The 23,716-nt window shown below is 46.9% G+C and overlaps 3 protein-coding genes across 3 annotated transcripts; all 3 read left to right on the top strand.

Moving 5' to 3' along the window:
* Positions 1-5,945: 5,945 nt before the first annotated feature.
* On the top strand, positions 5,946-8,488 carry LOC120909706 (gastrula zinc finger protein XlCGF17.1-like). Its single transcript, XM_040321436.1, has 3 exons — positions 5,946-5,978; positions 6,601-6,736; positions 7,011-8,488. Exons 2-3 carry the CDS (start codon positions 6,613-6,615, stop codon positions 7,808-7,810), a joined length of 924 nt encoding a protein of 307 aa, XP_040177370.1. The 5' UTR covers positions 5,946-5,978; positions 6,601-6,612; the 3' UTR covers positions 7,811-8,488.
* Positions 8,489-8,771: 283 nt separating this feature from the next.
* On the top strand, positions 8,772-9,881 carry LOC120909707 (mucin-2-like; the record flags this gene model as incomplete). The annotated part of the gene is made up of 1 exon (XM_040321437.1): positions 8,772-9,881. A coding segment is annotated over exon 1 (531 nt), but the record flags the coding sequence as incomplete, so codon positions are not given.
* Positions 9,882-14,742: 4,861 nt separating this feature from the next.
* On the top strand, positions 14,743-15,898 carry LOC120909705 (gastrula zinc finger protein XlCGF67.1-like). Its single transcript, XM_040321435.1, has one exon. The coding sequence runs from the start codon at positions 14,792-14,794 to the stop codon at positions 15,335-15,337; it is 546 nt and encodes a 181-aa protein (XP_040177369.1). The 5' UTR covers positions 14,743-14,791; the 3' UTR covers positions 15,338-15,898.
* The last annotated feature ends 7,818 nt before the right edge of the window (positions 15,899-23,716 follow it).

Below are 23,716 nucleotides of genomic sequence, written 5' to 3'. Positions count from 1 at the left end.
TATGGTTGGCACTGTGCATCAGAGAAGACACGTTGTACATCGAAGCTGGTATGTGGCAGATGCCAGAGTTTCATGGTAAAGCTGCGTGCCTGGGGCCAACGTGGCCATTGTAGGGACATGCTGATGAAGCTGATACCTAGTGACTGTCAGCCAAGAGTCTTATGCCTTCCGATGGAAAAAGTCAGACGGAATTTTTTCATCGGATATTCCGACCGTATGTGTGCCCCATCAGAGTTTTTCCATCAGAAATTCCGACGGACTTAGAAAGAGAACATGTTCTCTTTTTTTTCAGAAATTCTGTTTGTCTGTATGGAACTCCGACGGAGAAAAAAAAACAGGCATTTTCAGAATCAAGTCGACACATGCTCGGAAGCATTGAACTTAATTTCGTCTATAGCCGCTCGTTGTATCACGGGAGTGCGCCCGCAAGGACTCCACACCATGCGAGCTCGCTCACAGAAATGTGTGGAGTTCTTGCGGGGAGGACCAGAGACAGCCACCGAGGGACACCATAAGACGTGGATCGGGGCCACTCTGTGCAAAACGAGCTGCACAGTGGAGGTAAGTATAACATGTTTGTTATTTTAAAAAAAAAAAAACATTTTTGTTTAGAACCCCTTTAAGGGCCGGATAAGAGCAAACAAAGGGCCAGATCTGGCCCCCCCCCCCGGCTGCAGTTTGGAGACCACTAATATATAGTAGTCTATAGATGTTTCTTGGGGTGCAGCAATTCCTCTGCTTTTCACAAGGTAGTGATTGTCTCACTTTTTCCCAGACAGGAAGTCTTTATGGAAGACAGGAAGTGATGTCAGGTACAGACAGGAAGTGATGTCATGTATAAAAGTGAAGTTCCGGGTGAGAGGTGTGTCGGGAAGAAGTAGAGAGGAGACGTTACTGGAAGAGACGGCAGAGGAGGTAATAAGGTCTTATTTTTCTACTAACCCCCCCAGTCATGTCCATCCTCTTCCTTCATAGTCACTGTCATGTCTTTTATCTCCAGCAGATGATTATACGCACTCATGTATGGAATCGAATTGAATGTTTTTTACTTCCTGTTTAAAGCTCCTATAATGAAAACAAAGGGAGATAATACCCCCCTAAATGAACCCCCCATCCCACGCCTCTAAAAAAAGTGATATAGTCTGTTAGTATAGACTGTTGAGGTTGGGAAAGTTATTGGTGGGAAATGTTCCGGCCCTGTAAATGCATTAATATACATTTCCAAAGATTCATTTCTCCATAATGACCCCAGTCTCAGATATTTACCCTAAAATGTGATCAATAAAGTCTCCGGAGTACACGGAAATCACAGGAATAGGATTCTGTCGCAGGTCTGCTGATAATATAACTTGCCCGCTAAGTGACTTCCTGCACAGCCGCCCAGATCTTCCTTAATATTTCAGTCGTGCTCAGATTGGCTTCCATTGCCCGAACGACATTCTCATTCGTCTCTGATCTCCCTCTTGCTGTTCCTCATCCTGAATTTTCTTCCTTTGGATTGGTTTTGTGCTATCAACCCCCGGCTTCACCTCTTGGATGCACTCGTCTGTTGCCTGCCCTGACCTTTAGCTTGTTTCCTGGATCTCCTCCTCATCTCTCCTCTATATCCTCTTCCTCGGCTTGTCTTCACATCCGCGGTAACCCTGGGGAGTTGAATCTAGACATCTGGGGGCTCCCTTCTTAATGGGGGCTTCCAGATTGCGATAAGCCCCTGTCCACAGACCCCCACAACTACCAGCCAGGGTTGTGGGGAAGAGGCCCTTGTCCCCCTCCACATGGGGACAAGGTCCCGGATTCACAAAGCACTTACGCCGACGTATCTCTAGATACGCCGACGTAAGTATAAATGTGCCCGTCGTATCTGTGCGCCTGACCCACAAGCTGAGATACGCCTAAAAATAGGCTTCATCTCACCGACGTAACTTGCCTACGCCGGCGTATCGTGGGCGCATAGTTACGCTGGACGCATCTGGCGCTCCCATTCATTTTCTATTCAAATATGGAAATGAGGAAGATACGCCGACGCAGTGCGCGTAAAGTCATACATCCGGCGTAAAGTTATTCCCCATAGATGAGGCGCAACCCATGCAAAGGTATGGACCAGGTATAGACCAGGGAACACACGTATTTTACGTAGTTTATGTTGTACGTGAATATGGCTGGGCGTAGGTTACGTTCATGTCGTAGGCAGTGATCGGACGTATCTTAGGGAGTAGTTCCGACGTGATTCTGAACATGCGCACTGGGATGTGTCCACGGGACGGCGCATGTGCCGTTCGTTATTCGTATCTGTCTGTCGCTCAGCCCATCATTTGCATGGGGTCACGCCTCATTTACATGGCTCACGCCCACTTCCACATACGCCGACTTACACCTAAAAACCCAGTGCAGATTTGGGAGCAAGTGCTTTGTGAATACTGAGCTTGCCTCTCTGCACTGCGTCGGCGTAGCGTAAAGAAGATACGCTACGGCGGCATAAATATGCGCCGATGTCTGTGAATCCGGGCCATGGTGTTATGGGATGGGGCAAAGCACCTCCCACATGTTAAGAGCATGTGCCCTGGGATGGTTCAGGTTCTTCTCCCCCCCCCCCCCTTTATCTGACCTGTCGGGCTGCAATCTTGGATAAGGGTCTAGTATGCCGTTTCTTTTTTCATTTTGGCGTGGGGTTCCCTTTAAAATCCATACCAGCCTCGTTAAAATGGTCCTCTTTCCAAAGTGTCTGTATGTATCTTCCCATATGCCAGTGCCGGTGCCCGGGTTCTATTTTAAAACCCCGGACACCTTGTTTAGCTCCTTCATATGAGCACAGAATAGAAGGAAGCTTAAATTCTCCACCCTGCCCTGCAAAGGCCTAAAAAGGATAAGCTGGCATGGCACTTCCGAATATCTACTACTATTTTATAGCAGGACAACTACGCCATTTAACTAATTTGCTGTCACCTGTTTCACCTACAGTGGTGGAGTCACATTTAGCATATGCCCTTACCGATTCCAGTAATTGAGAAGCCTGGTGACTCAGACATAAAGTATAATGACTGTCGGAATTCAAATCTTTTAATGTTGATTTCTCATACCCAGGGAAATAAAGGCGACTCATTTGTATGCTTTACAGTGCCTTGAAAAAGTATTCATACCCCTTAAAATTCAACTTTTTGGCCTAAAAGCAAAACGCTATGTGTTAGGGGAAAACTAACACTGCACATCACTCTGAACACACCATCCCCACCGTGAAACATGGTGGTGGCAGCATCATGTGGTGGGGATGCTTTTCTTCAGCAGGGACAGGGAAGCTGGTCAGAGAGTCCTATGGCATCACACTGACCTCACAGCTCCTCCACCCAAGGTCCCTACATCCACAGTCAGTGCCTTCTATGATTTCTCATTGACCCTACACCAACCCTACTGCTCCTCCTCACAATGTCCCTTCGTTCACAGTCGGTACATCCTACGATATCACATTGACCTCACAGCTCCTCCTTTAAATGTCTCTCCATCCATAATCAGCAAAACCTTTTGACATTACGTTGATCTTTTACTAGCCCTCAGCAATATCCCAGAGCCATTAAAGAAGGCAGAAGATCCTATTTATCATCACTTGTCTGACGTTCCTAAACTAAATGAGGCCAGATATAAAGCACACCTAACATCGATAATGGAATTTGTGATCCAACAGGCCAAAGGGTAGAAGGCTCCGGAACCCCAAAAATTAAAACACTAAATGGTCCAGATTAAATATGTTCCCACTGGGGGGGCCATTGTTCTAAAATACTATAAATGCTGACCTTCATATTACCTCCTGATATCCTCATCATAGTATTCTACAGCCAATACCAATCCAGATAATTCTCTGTTATCAATGTTATCTGTCTACAGGTGAAGCTTCATAGATGACTGAAGGAATGAGGATGGAGGAGGACCGGAGTCACATGACTGAGAAGATACTAAACCTCACCCTGGAGATCATCTACCTGCTGAGCGGAGAGGTGAGGAGGATTCTGGGAGGTCACATGACATCACTCTTATCTCTATTAATAAAACACAGACCTGACCGGAGAGGTGAGGGGGATTCTGGGAGGTCACATGACATCACTCTTATCTCTATTAATAAAGCACAGACCTGACCGGAGAGGTGAGGAGGATTCTGGGAGGTCACATGACATCACTCTTATCTCTATTAATAAAACACAGACCTGACCGGAGAGGTGAGGAGGATTCTGGGATTCTAACATGATATTCCTATTGGTTCCCCAATACAGAGATTTCCTCTTGTGAAGTCAGGTGATCATATGACCATCACAGTGCCTCCATGTGACTCCCTAAAACCTGAGAGACACAACATGGAGAAGATTCTAGAAGTCACCAAGAAGATGATGGAGCTGCTGACAGGAGAGGTGAGGAGGATTCTGGGAATTCTGGGACATTATCCAGTAACAGACAAGGGATGTGTCTGGATGGTGACTGTATCATTGTGTGTGTCAGGTTCCTATAAGGTGTCAGGATGTCACTGTCTATTTCTCCATGGAGGAGTGGGAGTATTTAGAAGGACACAAGGATCTCTACAAGGACGTCATGATGGACAATCAGCCGCCCCTCACATCACCGGGTAAGAGGAGACTTTATTGTAAAGGAGAGAGCAGTACGGAGGCTCCACCTAGATCCCCCATCATCTGATAAACACATAGAAACAATGTATTCAGTCAGTGTGTGTGTTTCCTACAGATGGATCCAGTAATGGGAACCCACCAGAGAGATGTCCCCGTCCTCTGTATTCCCGGGATTCCACACAGGAAGGTCACACCATCCCCCACCATCATCAGGTAGATGAGGAACAATCACTGATAGTATCATTAGGATCTGTACATTATCTGCATTGTTACCATTGATGTCATTTTTTATTCTATATTCAGAGTGGAAACCAGAATCAGGTTTATGTTAAAGAGGAAGATGATGGGGTGATGGAGGAGTCAGAGATTCCAGGAGGACACAAAGATCTGTACCAGGACACCATGGAGGAGTCGTCCAGCTACAGGAACCCACCAGAGAGATGTCCCCGTCCTCTGTATTCCCGGGATTCCACACAGGAAGGTCACACCATCCCCCACCATCATCAGGTAGATCATTAACAATTATTGGTTGTTATGATTTTATACAGAACTGTATTTGTTATAATAAATGTTTTATTATATTTTTAGAGTGGAAACCTCGGTGATTATATTATTGTTGGTAAAGAAGAGTATAAATTGGAGGATGAGGAGTATGGGGTGATGGAGGAGCTTTCAGGAGGACACAAGGATATGATGGAGCCACCTAATACCGGGAACCCACCAGAGAGATGTCCCCGTCCTCTGTATTCCCGGGATTCCACACAGGAAGGTCACACCATCCCCCACCATCATCAGGTAGATGAGGAACAATCACTGATAGTATCATTAGGATCTGTACATTATCTGCATTGTTACCATTGATGTCATTTTTATTCTATATTCAGAGTGGAAACCTGAGAGATTCTAAATTTGAGGTTAAAGAAGAGATAAAAGAGGAAGATGATGAGGATGGGGTGATGGAGGAAGAACACAAAGATCTGTACCAGGACACCATGGTGGAGTCATCCAGCTACAGAAACCCACCAGAGAGATGTCCCCGTCCTCTGTATTCCCGGGATTCCACACAGGAAGGTCACACCATCCCCCACCATCATCAGGTAGATGAGGAACAATTATTGGGAGTTATGATTGATGACAAGCTTTGTTGCTACAATGAATGTGTTGTTATATTTTTAGAGTGGAAACCCCTGGAATTTAAATATTGAAATCAAAGAGGAGGATGAGGAGTATGGAGTGATGGAGGAGTTATCAGAAGGACACAAGGATATGATGGAGCTACCTAATGCCAGGAACCCACCAGAGAGATGTCCCCGTCCTCTGTATTCCCGGGATTTCACACAGGAAGGTCACACCATCCCTCACCATCATCAGGTAGGTGGAGTTGAGGAAGTGATTGAACACTCTGATGCCTTGTACGGATAATAAACTGTCGGTTGTCCTGACAGAATTCCTCCCAGCCTGCCTTGCATACACACGCTCAGACAAAAGTCCGCCCGTCCAAAGTGCGGTGACGTACAGAACACGATGGGACTATAAAAAGGAAGTTCCATTCCAACGGCACCACCGTTTGGGCTGCTTTTGCTGATCCTCGTGTTAGTAAAAGTTTGGTGAGAGACGATTCGTGCTTTTCAGTCTGTTACAGTGTGACGAATGTGATATCTCATTACGAACGCTAGTTTTACCAGAATAAGCGCTCCCGTCTCATACTTGATTCCCAAACGTTTTTTCCTGATGGGGGGGAGAAAAGAGATCCTGCTCTCTTTTTTTTGTCTGGCAGTTTTCCCATCTGAAAAACTGAGATGTAGCATACACACAGCCGGGATTCCCGACGTAAAGCTCTCATAGCAGTTTTCCCGTCTGAAAAAACGGTCGTGTGTACGAGGCATTACATGTAGAGACGATGTGTGGACTCTACAAGATATTTTCTATATGATCTCACATCATAAATACTTCTATGTTACAGATGTTATTTTCTGCCATTCTGTTGGTTTAGGGTGAAGATCTGATGGACATGAAAGTTGAGGGTGAAGTAGAAGAGACGTATGTGAGGGATGATCAGCAATATACGGAGGAGGCTGGAATGATGTGGACATTCAAAGAGGAGGACACTCCTACAGAGATCAGCACAGGTGACCCATAATATATTCTTCCCTTATCTCTGCTCTGTTATGTTGTGTAAAGAGCATGCCCCCCCCCAGTTCCTTCTCTTCTAACAAGGCTGTGTATATGTAGAAGTGATCTGGGAGGAGGACCAAAGGTTCTTTGATGGGGGGAAGAGTCCCAGCTGGTTGGGATTTCCACAGAGAACATCTCCTCACTCATATCTACCTGATCCAGATGGAATCTTGATGGAAGTGAACTAACCCTCTCAGATCTATTGATGATGTTTTTCTATTTTTCCAGGATACGCCATAGAGAAACCCTCAAAGGATCGTCTCGCTTTATCTCCAGGTTGTAAAATGGAAGATGAGGACATCACAGGAGATTGTGGAGGAGAAAAGACAATGAGCTCCACTATGGATGGAGGACTTCACAGTGTGGATAGACCATGGAATCCCTCTGACTCTGAGCAACCTCGTACTGTGAGGGGTGGGGCCGAAATTCAGGGGGAACAGACATCCTCCCATCCTAAAAGTGGGGAAAACGTTAGCTCTGACTTAAATGTTACTGTACATCAGAGATCTTACACGGGGGAGAAGCTCTATGCCTGTTCTGAGTGTGATAATTGTTTTCTTCCTGTATCAGAACTCATCATACATTACAGATCTCACGCGAAGGAGAAGCCGTATTCCTGCCCTGAGTGTGGGAAATGCTTTTCCGATAAGGCCTATCTTTCCATACATCAGAGATTGCACACAGGCGAGAAGCCATATTCCTGCCCAGAGTGCGGCAAATGCTTTTCCCGGAAATCGTATCTTTCTAGACATCAAAGATCTCACACGGGGGAAAAGCCGTATCCCTGTCCTGAGTGCGGGAAATGTTTTTCACAGAGGTATGACCTCTTTAGACATGAAAGATCTCACACGGGCGAGAAACCGTATTCCTGCTCTGAGTGCGGAAAAAGTTATACACGAAATTATGACCTTGTTATTCATCAAAGAACCACCCATACGGGGGAGAAGCCTTTTTCCTGTGCTGAGTGTGGGAAAGGATTTTCACAGAAATCAGATCTTGTTTTACATCAAAGGTCTCACGCAAAGTAAAGTCCATATTCCTGTTGTTAGTTTTATGAAAGGCCAATCGTTCCAGACATCAGAGATCTCACACAAGGGATATGTTTTATTATTGTCTGGAGTGCGGAATTTTTTTTCAGTGGAAATTAGACCTTGATAAACATTAACGTTCTCACACAGTCGAGAAGCCATATTATTGCCCTGAATGTGTAAAATCGTATTCATGTCCAATCTCACTGTATATTGAATATGTCAAACACGGGTAAAGGTGCTTTCCTTTGCTGAGTGCGGAAAATGTTATGCATGTAAATCAGATGTTATACATCAAAGATCACCCACAGGTGAGAAGCCGTATTCCTGTCCTGAGTGTAGAAAATGTTTTTCACAGACGTCTTGTCTTACCAAACATCTGAGAACCCACACCACCCCTAAGGTTTATTAGTGTCCCAAGTGTGGGAAATGTCTTCTATATGAGTCATACTTTGCTGTAGATCAGAGATCTCACACTGGGAAGAAGCTCACCTTGATAGACACCTCAGAAAACACGTGGCTGAGCACTTCTCTGATCTTTATCATGGAAGAAACACTTTATAAGGAATTCCGAGATCACTAAAGTCTTCAAAGTTCTCGGCTAGGAGAGAGAAGGAGGGGGTGACACTGCTGGTTGGGTCCCTCTAGGAGAGAGAAGGAGGGGGTGTCACTGCTGGTTGGGTCCCTCTAGGAGAGAGAAGGAGGGGGTGTCACTGCTGGTTGGGTCCCTCTAGGAGAGAGAAGGAGGGGGTGTCACTGCTGGTTGGGTCCCTCTAGGGGAGAGAAGGAGGGGGTGTCACTGCTGGTTGGGTCCCTCTAGGAGAGAGAAGGAGGGGGTGTCACTGCTGGTTGGGTCCCTCTAGGAGAGAGAAGGAGGGGGTGTCACTGCTGGTTGGGTCCCTCTAGGAGAGAGGAGGGGGTGTCACTGCTGGTTGGGTCCCTCTAGGAGAGAGAAGGAGGGGGTGTCACTGCTGGTTGGGTCCCTCTAGGAGAGAGAAGGAGGGGGTGTCACTGCAGGTTGGGTCCCTCTAGGAGTGTAGTCTGATCTTCAAAGGAAGGCATTCTGGTGAGAGAGGATATAGATATTGCTTGTGGATGAAGAGAAGGGGAGATCAGACTACATGCCAGGACTGATAATTGCATTGCAATAGTTTTCAGCCTTCACAAACAGCTTCATTTGCTTGAAATACGCCATTTTCAGATGTAACATTTCATACGTACCTTTTCGAAGAAAAAAAAGTGTTAACATGTACTTTATAAAGTATGAACAAGGGATAATTATATGTTTACATTCTTAAAACCATGATATTCTGTGTAACGTGATTGATAAAAGTCTTCCTTCAGATTTGTATGATGAAATGTTCTTTTCTTTTACTTTTTTTTCCCTTTTTCTAACACTACAAGTAAGGCCCATCCTGTAGGTTTTAGTTTTAGTCCTAATCTTGTGTCTTAGTAGTTTTGGTTTTACCGTTTTGTACTTGTTGGAACAGCCGACTCCTCCCCCTTCTCATAAATCTCAGGACGTCTGTAGTAGACTCCAATGATAAGTCCATCAGTTCAGAGACCCGTCTATCATTCCTCCCGTAATTCCTCCTCCGCACCATCACCACCTCCAACCACATCACCATCACCACCTCCAACCACATCACCATCACCACCTCCATCCACATCACCACCTCCATCCACATCACCATCACCACCTCCATCCACATCGCCATCACCACCTCCAACCACATCACCACCTCCATCCACATCACCATCACCACCTCCATCCACATCACCATCACCACCTCCATCCACATCACCACCTCCATCCACATCACCATCACCACCTCCAACCACATCACCATCACCACCTCCAACCACATCACCACCTCCAACCACATCTCCATCACCACCTCCATCCACATCACCATCACCACCTCCATCCACATCACCACCTCCATCCACATCACCACCTCCAACCACATCACCATCACCACCTCCAACCACATCACCATCACTACCTCCATCCACATCACCACCTCCATCCACATCACCATCACCACCTCCATCCACATCACCACCTCCAACCACATCACCATCACCACCTCCAACCACATCACCATCACTACCTCCATCCACATCACCACCTCCAACCACATCACCATCACCACCTCCATCCACATCATCATCACCACCTCCAACCACATCACCATCACCACCTTCATCCACAGCACCATCACCACCTCCATCCACATCACCATCACCACCTCCATCCACATCACCACCTCCATCCACATCACCACCTCCAACCACATCACCTCCATCCACAGCACCATCACCACCTCCATCCACATCACCATCACCACCTCCATCCATAGCACCATCACTATCTCCATCCACATCACCATCACCACCTCCATCCACATCACCACCACTAACCAAATCACCATCACCACCTCCAACCACATCACCATCACCACCTCCATCCACATCACCATCACCACCTCCATCCACAGCACCATCACCACCTCCAACCACATCACCACCTCCATGCACATCACCATCACCACCTCCATTCACATCACCACCTCCAACCACAAGATCACCTTTCTTCCTCACTTTCACATCACATCTAACATAGAGAAACCCCCCTCCATCTTTTCTATGTCCCGTGTCCCTCTAAACAAGAGGATCGGCATGAATACAAACAGCCCAGTCTTGTGAGGCATCAAGCCGTGTTTCTGGAACACCAACCACAAGATCATATTTCTTCCTCACTTTCACATCACATCTAACATAGAGAAACCCCCATCCATATTTTCTATGTCCCGTGTCTCTCTAAACAAGAGGATCGGCATAAATAAAAACAGCCCAGTCTTGTGAGGAGACAAGCCGTGTTTCTGGAACACCAACTCCATTCCCGTCACTGAAAGCATCAACATCTCTCATTTTGATTGACAGGTTTCTCTCTTTGAGTACCCTGGATTTAATAATCTGTGTGTTCCACTATATCGATGACATTATGATCTCTGGACAAAGGAGGATGTAACTGAAGCATTGCAACTCCACACAGAAATGCAAGGCTTTCTCCCTGGTGTGGAGAAAGCCTCTTAAGGGGGGAGGGGGCAAGCAGGAGTGTCAGGACACCCACTAACACATAGCTCCTTTCTCTATATGCAAAGTAGAGAGTGTCCTGACTTGCCTGCTCGCCCCCTCAAGAGGCTTTCTCCACACCAGGAAGAAAGCCTCGCATTACTGTGTGGAGTTACAGGCAGAAGAACAGGAAGTGAGGATTTCCCCGAAGAAATAAGGACATTTAAAAGCAAAATGGAAGGATGAGGTAAGTGAAGGAGGACTGCACCGAGGTAAGTGAAGGAGGACTGCACTGAGGTAAGTGAAGAAGGACGGCACCGAGGTAAGTGAAGGAGGATTGCACCGAGGTAAGTGAAGGAGGACTGCACTGAGGTAAAGGAAGCTATTTAGGGGAAAAAATTCCTTTACAACCCCTTGAATGTTGTAAAGCGTTGCGTAAACTGTTGGCACTATACAAATCCTGTGTAATAATAATAAATAGTAACAAGGTGCCAAAATCCCTCCATTCATCCCGATCAGTAATATATTTCTCTTCACCCTTCTTGGTGGGAGTGGAAATGACTCCATCTATAAGGATATACAGTACACACACACACACAGCACAAGGCCGTGTTCACACTACGAGACGTTTCTCGGGGGCTGCAGTTCCTCTGAGCTCCACAGGGTGGTGATATCACTTCTCCCCAGAAAGGAAGACAGGAAGTGATGTCAGGTGTAAATAGGAAGTTCCGGGTGAGAGGTGAGTTGGGAGGAAGTAGAGGGAAGACATTGCTGGAACTGGCAGTAGAGGAGGTAATAAGATCTTATTTTCTATTTACACCCAGTAACCCCGTCATCATATCAAAATTAAACTAGGCCAGAAACAAAACAAACCCAGCATTAAAAAATTAGATTTTTGACCAAAGAGTAATAAGAGAATTATGGGCCCTGAAAACATAGCAAACGCTAAACATTAAATATATTCCCACGGGGGGCCAAAGTTCTATAATTCATACTGACCATATTACCTCCTGATATCTTCATCGTATTATTCTACAAACAATACCAATCCAGAAGATTCTCTGTTATCAATGTTATCTGTCTACAGGGAAAGCTTCACAGATTACGGCACCAATGAGGATGGAGGAGGACCGTAGTCACATGATTGAGAGGATACTAAACCTTACCCTGGAGATCATCTACCTGCTGACCGGAGAGGTGAGGAGGATTCTGGGAGGTCACATGACATCACTCTTATCTCTATTAATAATACACAGACCTGACCAGAGAGGTGAGGAGGATTCTGGGAGGTCATATGACATCCCTCTTATCTCCATTAATAAAACACAGACCTGACCGGAGAGGTGAGGAGGATTCTGGGAGGTCACATGACATCACTTTTATCTCTATTAATAATACACAGACCTGACCGGAGAGGTGAGGAGGATTCTGGGAGGTCACATGACATCACTCTTATCTCTATTAATAAAACACAGACCTGCCTGGAGAGGTGAGGAGGATTCTGGGAGGTCACATGACATCACTCTTATCTCTAGTAATAAAACACAGACCTGACCGGAGAGGTGAGGAGGATTCTGGGAGGTCACATGACATCACTCTTATCTCTATTAATAATACACAGACCTGACCGGAGAGGTGAGGAGGATTCTGGGATTCTAACATGATATTTCTATTGGTTCCCCAATACAGAGATTTCCTCTTGTGAAGTCAGGTGATCATATGACCATCACAGTGCCTACATGTGACTCCCTAAAACCTGAGAGGCACAACATGGAGAAGATTCTAGAAGTCACCAAGAAGATGATGGAGCTGCTGACAATAGAGGTGAGGAGGATTCTGGGAATTCTGGGACATTATCCAGTAACAGACAAGGGATGTGTCTGGGTGGTGACTGTATCATTGTGTGTGTCAGGTTCCTATAAGGTGTCAGGATGTCACTGTCTATTTCTCCATGGAGGAGTGGGAGTATTTAGAAGGACACAAGGATCTCTACAAGGACGTCATGATGGACAATCAGCCGCCCCTCACATCACCGGGTAAGAGGAGACTTTATTGTAAAGGAGAGAGCAGTACGGAGGCTCCACCTAGATCCCCCATCATCTGATAAACACATAGAAACAATGGATTCAGTCAGTGTGTGTGTTTCCTACAGATGGATCCAATAATGGGAACCCACCAGAGAGATGTCCCCGTCCTCTGTATTCCCGGGATTCCACACAGGAAGGTCACACCATCCCCCACCATCATCAGGTAGATGAGGAACAATTATTGGTGGTTATGATTTATACACAAACATGTTTATTATAATGAATGTTTTATTATATATTCAGAGTGGAAACCTCGGGGATGATAATATTGATATTAAAGAAGAGTATAAAGAGGAGGATGAGGAGTATGGAGGGATGGAGGAGTTTTCAGAAGGACAAAAGGATGTCATAATGGAGCCACCTAATACCAGGAACCCCCCAGAGAGATGTCCCCGTCCTCTGTATTCCCGGGATTCCACACAGGAAGGTCACACCATCCCCCACCATCAACAGGTAGGTGGAGTTGAGGGTCGGGAACATAAAGTGATTGAACACTCTGACATGTGGAGACGATGTGTGGACTCTACAAGATGATATTTTCTATGTGATCTCACATCATAAATACTTCTGTTTTGCAGGTGGTTCTCTTTCTTGTCCATTGAGGGACACAGGAATTCAGAAACAGTTGGGTTAAACTGCTGCCTATAGGAGGTGAGGACACTGGCAAACAGAAACATAGTACACCAGCCAATGCATCCTTCCTTTACCCAGAATGCCTCAAATTTTTGCTTTTGTACTAAGAGGATAGACACCCTTTTCAGCTCTGCAGAAAAAAAGTATTTATTCGGCTTTCTTTTTTGGGGGATTTTTTTTCCCAAGTGACTTTAATCAAGATTCTTTACAGACATAGAAACTTGAGCTGGTCCCTGTATGGTCAGCTATCGTTATTGGTGTTTTCTCAGCAATCTTCGAAAAAACCAGGAGCAGGCCAGACTGGACATGCAGGACTAGTCTGGATCGTGACCTTCTGCTTCTTGGCTCTTTCCAGACCCGAGGGTACCTGGTTAGTTAGCTGCGGAGGGAGGGGGTTATATGGCCGCTGTCTTTAGAACTTTTAGGTTTGTCAATGCCTCAACATCCTGTAGATGGCAGTAAAACCCGACTTGTTTCTGAATTTCTATGTCCTTCGATGGACTCCAAGAAATAGATTTTGCCATAAGTACAAAATCTTTTTTTTATTTTATTTTTTATTCTATTGGTTTAGGGTGAAGATCTGATTATCGTAAAAGTTGAGTGTGACGTAGAAGAGACGTATGTGAGGGATGATCTGCAATATACGGAGGAGGCTGGAATGACGAGGACATTCATAGAGGAGGACACTCCTACAGAGATCAGCACAGGTGACCCATAATATATTCTTCTCTTATCTCTGCTCTGTGACTGCTCACTGATTGGTGCAGAGTAGGGCGGGAGCTGAGTGATATCAGCCAATAATAGATTGATGATGATACTGAGGTTCAGCTGACAGTATTAGGTCGTGTGTCACTCCTAGTCACATTACCACAGATATGATAACACAGATTGAGCCTTTGACCCTCTCGTTTATCAGAGGTCACATGACCCACTGCCTAGGCTTGTGGTTGTGTAAAGAGCACCCCCCTCCCAGTCCCCATTGGTTCCTGCTCTTCTGACAAGGCTGTGTAAATGTAGAAGTGATCTGGGAGGAGGACCAGCAATTGGGGCCACTGGTCCGTCCCCCCCTCGATAAGATGGCCCTGAACCCTCTCATATCTATTGATGATGTTTTTCTATTTTTCCAGGACACGCCACGGAGAAACCCTCAAAGGATCGTCTCACTTTATCTCCAGGTTGTAAAATGGAAGATGAGGACATCACAGGAGATTGTGGAGGAGAAAAGACAATGAGCTCCACTATGGATGGAGGACTTCACAGTGTGGATAGATCATGGAATCCCTCTGACTCTGAGCAACCTCGTACTGTGAGGGGTGGGGCCAGGATTATGGGGGAGGAGACATTTTCCTGTCCAGAATGTGGGGAAAGTTTTAGTTCTGAATTAGATCTTTCTGCACATCGGAGATCTCACACGGCTGAGAAGCCGTATTCCTGTGCTGAGTGCAGGAGATGTTTCTCAAAGAATTCAGAACTTGTTACGCATCAACGATCCCACACGGGGGAAAGGCCGTTTTCCTGCCCTGTGTGCGGGCAGTTTTTTTCACAGAGGACCAATCTTTACAGACATCAGAAACTGCACACGGGCGAGAAGCCGTATTCCTGCTCAGAGTGTGGAAAATGTTATACGCGGAAAACAGAACTTGTTATACATCAAAGATCTCACACAGGGGAGAGGCCGTATTCCTGCCCCGAGTGCGGGAAAACGTTCTCACAGAGGTCCCATCTTTAATGCGCATGAGAGATCCCACTCAGGCGAAAAGCCGTATTCCTGTCCTGAGTGCGGGAAATGTTTTTCACAGAAGTCCAATCTTACTGTACATCAGATATGCCACACGAGGCAGAAGTTGTTTTCCTGCCCTGTGTGCGGGAAATGTTATCTACGAAAATCAGCACTTGTCAAACATCTAAAAATCTCACACAGTGGGAAAACTGTGTTCTTGCTCTGAGTACGGGAAATGTTTTTTGTCTTACCAAACATTAGAAAACTCCCACAATCCTTTAGGTGTATTAGTGTCCTGAGTGCGGGAAATGTCTTCTATATGGATCATATTTTTCCGTACATCAGAGATCTCACACTGGGAAGAAGCTCACCTTGATCTACACCTCAGAAAACACGTGGCTGAGCGCTCCTCTGATCTCTATCATGGAAAAAACTCTTTATTAGGAAATTCCGAGATCACTAAAGACTTCAAAGTTCTGTCTGGCTTCCTCTGCTAGGAGAGAGAAGGAGGGGGTGTCACTGCTGGTTGGGTCCCTCTAGGAGAGAGAAGGAGGGGGTGTCACAGCTGGTTGGGTCCCTCTAGGAGTGAGAAGGAGGGGGTGTCACTGCTGGTTGGGTCCCTCTAGAAGAGAGAAGGAGGGGGTGTCACTGCCGGTTGGGTCCCTCTAGGAGAGAGAAGGAGGGGGTGTCACTGCTGGTTGGGTCCCTCTAGGAGTGAGAAGGAGGGGGTGTCACTGCTGGTTGGGTCCCTCTAGAAGAGAGAAGGAGGGGGTGTCACTGCCGGTTGGGTCCCTCTAGGAGAGAGAAGGAGGGGGTGTCACTGCCGGTTGGGTCCCTCTAGGAGAGAGAAGGAGGGGGTGTCACTGCTGGTTGGGTCCCTCTAGGAGAGAGAAGGAGGGGGTTATCACTGCTGGTTGGGTCCCTCTAGGAGAGAGAAGGAGGGGGTGTCACTGCCGGTTGGGTCCCTCTAGGAGAGAGAAGGAGGGGGTGTCACTGCCGGTTGGGTCCCTCTAGGAGAGAGAAGGAGGGGGTGTCACTGCTGGTTGGGTTCCTCTATGAGAGAGAAGGAGGGGGTGTCACTGCTGGTTGGGTTCCTCTAGGTGAGAGAAGGAGGGGGTGTCACTGCTGGTTGGGTCCCTCTAGGAGAGAGAAGGAGGGGGTGTCACTGCCGGTTGGGTCCCTCTAGGAGAGAGAAGGAGGGGGTGTCACTGCTGGTTGGGTTCCTCTATGAGAGAGAAGGAGGGGGTGTCACTGCTGGTTGGGTTCCTCTAGGTGAGAGAAGGAGGGGGTGTCACTGCTGGTTGGGTCCCTCTAGGAGAGAGGAGCGGGTGTCACTGCTGGTTGGGTCCCTCTAGGAGAGAGAAGGAGGGGGTGTCACTGCTGGTTGGGTTCCTCTAGGAGAGAGAAGGAGGGGGTGTCACTGCTGGTTGGGTCCCTCTAGGAGAGAGAAGGAGGGGGTGTCACTGCTGGTTGGGTCCCTCTAGGAGAGAGAAGGAGGGGGTGTCACTGCCGATGGGGTCCCTCTAGGAGAGAGAATGAGGGGGTGTCACTGCTGGTTGGGTCCCTCTAGGAGAGAGGAGGAGGGGTGTCACTGCTGGTTGGGTCCCTCTAGGAGAGAGAAGGAGGGGGTGTCACTGCTGGTTGGGTCCCTCTAGGAGAGAGGAGGAGGGGTGTCACTGGTGGTTGGGTCCCTCTAGGAGAGAAGGAGGGGGTGTCACTGCTGGTTGGGTCCCTCTAGGAGAGAGAAGGAGGGGGTGTCACTGCTGGTTGGGTCCCTCTAGGAGAGAGAAGGAGGGGGTGTCACTGCTGGTTGGGTCCCTCTAGGAGAGAGAAGGAGGGGGTGTCACTGCTGGTTGGGTCCCTCTAGGAGAGAGAAGGAGGGGGTGTCACTGCTGGTTGGGTCCCTCTAGGAGAGAGAAGGAGGGGGTGTCTGCTGGTTGGGTCCCTCTAGGAGAGAGAAGGAGGGGGTGTCACTGCTGGTTGAGTCCCTCTAGGAGAGAGAAGGAGGGGGTGTCACTGCTGGTTGGGTCCCTCTAGGAGAGAGAAGGAGGGGGTGTCACTGCTGTTTGGGTGCTTCTAGGAGAGAGAAGGAGGGGGTGTCACTGCTGGTTGGGTCCCTCTAGGAGAGAGAAGGAGGGGGTGTTACTGCTGGTTGGGTTCCTCTAGGAGAGAGAAGGAGGGGTGTCACTGATGGTTGGGTCCCTCTAGGAGAGAGAAGGAGGGGGTGTCACTGCCGGTGGGGTCCCTCTAGCAGTGTAGTCTGATCTCCCCTGATCTTCAGCAGAAGCTTCAAAGGAAGACATTGTGGTGAGAGAGAGGAGACCATGCCAGGACTGATAATCTCAGTGCAGTAGTTATCACCCTTTACAGGCAGCTTTATTTGCTTGGAGAGCGCCACCTGCTGGATGAAAGTCAAAAATATTAAATTTTCAGATGTAACATTTCGTATTAACCCTTGGGTGGCTCAACGCGATTGGCACTGCGCTGACAAGCCATTCACCTCTGCAGCCAGGGGTTCGGATCCCGGTCTCAGCTACATGTGAATTGAGTTTGGTGGTCTCAGCCCGGCTCCCGGTGGGTGTGCTATGCGAGGTAAGCCTGCGCTTAGTACGCCCACCCCCCTCCCACAAAAACCACCACACTTACACGCACTCGAAATTGGGTTAACATGCACGCACTTTGACCACGCGGTCTCTAAAAAAAAAAAAGAGAGGCGAAGGACTAACGGGGCTGGTTGAGCGGGCTAGATCCTCTCACTCCCTTATAGGGAGTCCCTCTGCCCCGTTGGGCTTCAAAGCGGAGCAGGTAGGGCGGGCTGTGTGGGAGGACCCCCTCACGCACCCGCCATTGCCACCCGGGGCATGGAGAAAGGTGGCAGATTGCCTCTGGGGGAGGCCTGCCTACTCCCAACTCCTGCAGTCCGGCTCCTCTCTTGAGTACACGCACAAAAAAAAAAAAAACCCTTATAAAAATGTAAATATATTAACTTGTTTTTTTAGCATAAAACAAATGAGGATTAAATATTTATATTCTTAAACTCATGATATTCTTTGTAAGTTGATTGATAAAAGTCTTCCTTCAGATCCGTATGATGAAATGTTCTTCTCTTTTCCTTTTATTCCTTTTTCTAACACTACAAGTAAGGCCCATCCTGTAGGTTTTAGTCTTAATCTTGTGTCTTAGTAGTTTGGTTTTACCGGCTTGTACTTGTAGGAACAGCCGACTCCTCCCCCTTCTCATAAATCTCAGGACATCTGTAGTAGACTCCAATGATAAGTCCATCAGTTCATAGACCCGTCTATCATTCCTCCCGTAATTCCTCCTCCGCACCATCACCACCTCCAAACACAAGATCATCTTTCTTCCTCACTTTCACATCTAATATAGAGTAACCCCCCTCCATCTTTTCCCGTGTCCCTCTAAACAAGAGGATCAGCATGATTACAAACAGCCCAGTCTTATAAGGAGTCAAGCTGTGTTTCTGGAACACCAACTATATTCTTATTCCCATCTATCATTCCTCCCATAATTCCTTCTCCGTACCATCACCACCTCCAACCACAAGATCATCTTTTTTCCACGCTTTCTCATCACATCTAACATAGAGGAACTCCCCTCCATCTTTTCTATGTTCCGTGTCCCTCTAAGCAAAAAGGATCGACATGAATACATACAGCCCAGTCTTGTGAGGAGGCAAGCCGTGTTTCTGGAACACCAACCACAAGATCGTCTTTCTTCCTCACTTTCGCATTACATCTAACATAGAGGAACCCCCCTTCATCTTTTCTATGTCCCGTGTCCCTCTAAACAAGAGGATCGGCATGAATACAAACAGCCCAGTCTTATGAGGAGTCAAGCCGTGTTTCTGGAACACCAACTACATTCTTATTCCCGTCTATCTTTCCTCCCGTAATTCTTTCTCCGTACCATCACCACCTCCAACTACAAGATCATCTTTCTTCCTCACTTTCATATTACATCTAACATAGAGAAACAGACTTGATGAGTTTGCTGGTGAAATGATCAGCAGCCAGGCGCGAGCCCCTCTTCTGTCAGAACCTGGGTGCGGGCAGCTAAACCCCAGCCTAATAGCATGCAGCTTCATCAGAAGAGGAACCAATCCCTGATTGCTGTTGGGGTACTCCCTTTCCAGTGTCATGGCCCTTTCCCTGGTTCCCTCTCACCGTTCACCTGTGTTACCAGAGCTACGCTGGACTTCACTGCGAGGGACTCTGCTTATGGGGATAATTGCAAGTGGCTGTGTGTTGAACTGTTTTACTGAAGTAGTGAGGTTCTGTTGTTATAGAGTCTTCTGTTCCCTGTGATTAAGCTCCAAGGAGCAGAGCGAAATACATTGGGGGTGTGGCCTAGCTGGAGTCACACAAGAGGATCGGTATGAATACAAACAGCCCAGTCTTGTGAGGAGCCGTGTTCCTGGAACACCAACCACATCTCCAACCACAAGATCATCTTTCTTCCTCACATTCACATCTAACATAGAGGAACCCCCCTCCATCTTTTCTATGTCCCGTGTCCCTCTAAACAAGAGGATCATCATGAATACCAAAAGCCCAGTCTTGTGAGGAGTCAAGCCGTTTCCGGAACACCAACTACATTCAATTACCCATCTATCGTTCCACCCGTAATTCCTCCTTTGCACCGCCGCCAACCACAAGATCATCTTTCTTCCTCACATTCACATCACATCTAAAGAGAAACTCACTTAATCGTCCTCCGCTCTCCACCCAGTAGTACCCGGGGCCCAGAAAGTAAGATTTGACAGGCTGTGAGGCAGGCGGTGGCGGTGATGGGCAGAGAGTCGATGATTTCTGCCATTACTAGTAAAAAAAAATAATAATATGCCCCTGTATTTTATTTTACAAATCTGGTAACCTTACCCTTCCCCCCTCTTGGACCATACCAAGATACATGCCAAGCACCTTGTCGCCATGTTGATGAGAACAAGGGCCTTACCTCTTACATAGTACCTCTACTACCCGTAACCCTACTAATCCTGGTAACCAAACGCAATGACACCACTCACTAAATGAAAACTCTGTGAACTATCATCTACAAAATACGGGAAGGAGTGGGGATAGTGGTGACATCAAACATGGGGGGGGGGGGGGTGAGGAGCCACTTCCTTCCACTTTCTCTCTGTTGGGGTTCTTTATATCCTTGTGCCAGAGGTAGGACATGTTAAAAGAGGAGGGGCGATTCCCAATCCCATTGTAATGGGGTATGGAGTCCCGTCCTTATCTTCTTGGCTGATCTGCTGTAGTAGAGGTGGACTGCTTGCTACTGGGTACATCTGATGAGGACAATGAGGGCATAGCTCCCAACTGTCCCTGATTTCAAGGGACTGTCCCTGATTTGGAGCAATGTCTCTCTGTCCCTCATTCCTCCTCATTTGTCCCTCATTTTGGTCTGATCTATATAGTTGTATATAAAATGCACTTTTTATCCTTCAAAAAGTGTTTCCCAGTGCTAAACCTTTCATCCAAATTCTAAATTGCTGCATTTGTAAATTTAAAAAGCCAATATAAAGGAATATTAGTGATAAAAAAAGCCTGTGTGGATTTAATTAACCTTTTTTTGGTTAATTCTCCTTTAAGGGGGTGTGGAAGGGGGCGTGTCCTATGCCTACATACGTTTGCTGGTAGGTGTCCTTCATTCCCATCTCAAAATGTTGGGAGTTATGTGAGGGAATGACCCATGTCATTCATTCTTCCACTTCCTGAGCCTTTATTAGATGAATGGGGGGCATCTAAGGGCTTGCAAAGCCACATGGGAAGGTTTTTTATTAACCACTTAAGCCCCGGACCAATATGCAGCCTAAAGACCCAAGGTGTTTTTACAGTTCGGGACTGCGTCGCTTTAACAGACAATTGCGCGGTCGTGCGACGTGGCTCCCAAACAAAATTGGCGTCCTTTTTTCCCCACAAATAGAGCTTTCTTTTGGTGGTATTTGATCACATCTGCGTTTTTTAGTTTTTGCGCTATAAACAAAAATAGAGCGACAATTTTGAAAAAAAAGCAATATTTTTTACTTTTTGCTGTAATAAATATCCCCCAAAAACATATATAAAAACATTTTTTTTCCTCAGTTTAGGCCGATACGTATTCTTCTACCTATTTTTAGTAAAAAAAATCGCAATAAGCGTTTATCGATTGGTTTGCGCAAAATTTATAGTGTTTACAAAATAGGGGATAGTTTTATTGCATTTTTATTATTTTTTTTTTTTTTACTACTAATGGCGGCGATCAGCAATTTTTTTCGTGACTGCGACATTATGGCGGACACTTCGGACAATTTTGACACATTTTTGGGACCATTGTCATTTTCACAGCAAAAAATGCATTTAAATTGCATTCTTTATTGTGAAAATGACAGTTGCAGTTTGGGACTTAACCACAGGTGGCGCTGTAGGAGTTAGGGTGCACCTAGTATGTGTTTACAACTGTTTGGGGGTGTGGCTGTAGGAATGACGTCATCGATCGTGTCTTCCCTATAAAGGGAATGACGCGATCGATGCGCCGCCATAGTGAAGGACGGGGAAGCCGTGTTTACACACGGCTCTCCCCGTTCTTCAGCTCCGGGGAGCGATCGCGACGGAGCGGCTATAAACAAATAGCCGCGCCGTGGTCCCGGATCGCTCCCCGAGCGGACCCGACCTCCGCATGTAGCGGGGGGGGTCCCGATCGGACCCCCCACCCGCTAATAGGCAAGGACGTACGTGTACGCCCATGTGCCTGTACGTGCCATATTGTGGACGTATATGTACATGCGGGGGTCGGGAACTGGTTAAGGTAGATACGTTTTTGCAAGGATATTTCTTCTACGCAGGCTTAGTACCACTAAAAGAGTAATCAATTCTGCTGCAAAGTCAAATGTGCCAAAATTGCTCATCCTGGGCAGTTTTATAACTCTCTCCCCCTTGGTGGGAGTGGAGATGACCCCATCTATAAAGATATATAGCTGGATTCAGGTAGGCGGGCACATATTTGCGGTGGCGTAGCGTATCGTATTTACACTACGCCACCGTAAGTCAGAGAGGCAAGTACTGTATTCACAAAGTACTTGCCTCCTAAGTTACGGTGGCGTAGCGTGAATAGGCCGGCGTAAGAGCGCCTAATTCAAATGAGGATGTGGGGGGCGTGTTTTATGTATAATAACTGTGACCCGACGTGATTGACGTGTTTTACGAACGGCGCATGCGCCGTCAGTGTGCATTGCTCCAAAGCACGCCGCAAGGACGTATTGGTTTTGACGTGGACATAAATTACGTCCAGCCCTATTCACGGACGACTTACGCAAACGACGTACATTTTTCAAATTTCGATGCGGGAACGACGGCCATACTTAACATTGACTAGGCCAGATATTTGATGGAATAACTTTACGCCTGAAAATGCCTGACGTAAACGGCGTATCTTTACTGCGACGGGCGCACGTACGTTCGTGAATAGGCGTATCTAGTTATTTACATATTTTACGCCAAACTCAATGGAAGCGCCACCTAGCGGCCAGCCTAAATATTGCACCCTAAGATACGACGGCGCAGGCTGTCGTATCTTAGCTAGGTTTAAGTGTATCTCAGTTTGAGAACACACTTAAACTTAGGACGGCGCAGATTCCGAGTTGTAGATACTCTTTCTGAATCTAGCTACCACAGTACATAAACACACAGCACAAGGCCGTGTGCACACTGCGAGATGTTTCTTGGGGCTGCAGTTCCGCTGAGCTCCACAAGGTGGTAATCACACTTCTCCCCAGACAGGAAGTCTCTATGGAAGACAGGAAGTGATGTCAGTTATAAATCGGAAGTTTCGAGTGAGAGGTGAGTCGGGGGGAAGTAGTGAGGAGACATTGCTGGAAGTTGCAGCAGAGGAGGTAATAAGATCTTATTTTCTATTTACACCCAGTAACCCCGTCATGTCCGTCCTCTTCCTCCATAGTCACTGTGACGTCTTTTATCTCCAGCAGATGATAATACACACATATAGAATAGATTGGCTCCCATCGCCTAGTAACATTCTCATTTGTCTCTGAGCTCCTCCTTGCTATTCCTCGTCCCGCCTGTTGTTTTCTTGGATTGATTTTCTGTGTAGTGACCCCGGCTTTGTCTCTTGGATGCGCTCATCGTATGCCTACCCTGACCTTTATCCTGATTCCTGGATCTCCTCCTCATCTTTCTGCCATGTGCTCTTCCATGGATTGTCTTCGCACCCGCACCACAGTGATCCTAAAGCGTCAAACTTGGCACCAGCACACAGCGAAATCCATCTCCACCGTCAAGAGCTCTAGAAAATGAGCTGGTACTTTCACTACGCTCGTCCCGAAAGTTACCTGTTCACACTAGAGCTTCCTTTCACAGATTTGTGGAA

This window comes from Rana temporaria, chromosome 8, assembly GCF_905171775.1.
Source record: "Rana temporaria chromosome 8, aRanTem1.1, whole genome shotgun sequence".
Taxonomy (NCBI): Eukaryota; Metazoa; Chordata; class Amphibia; order Anura; family Ranidae; genus Rana; species Rana temporaria.
Note: the sequence above shows the minus strand (reverse complement) of the source record. Positions and strands in the feature narration are given on the sequence as shown.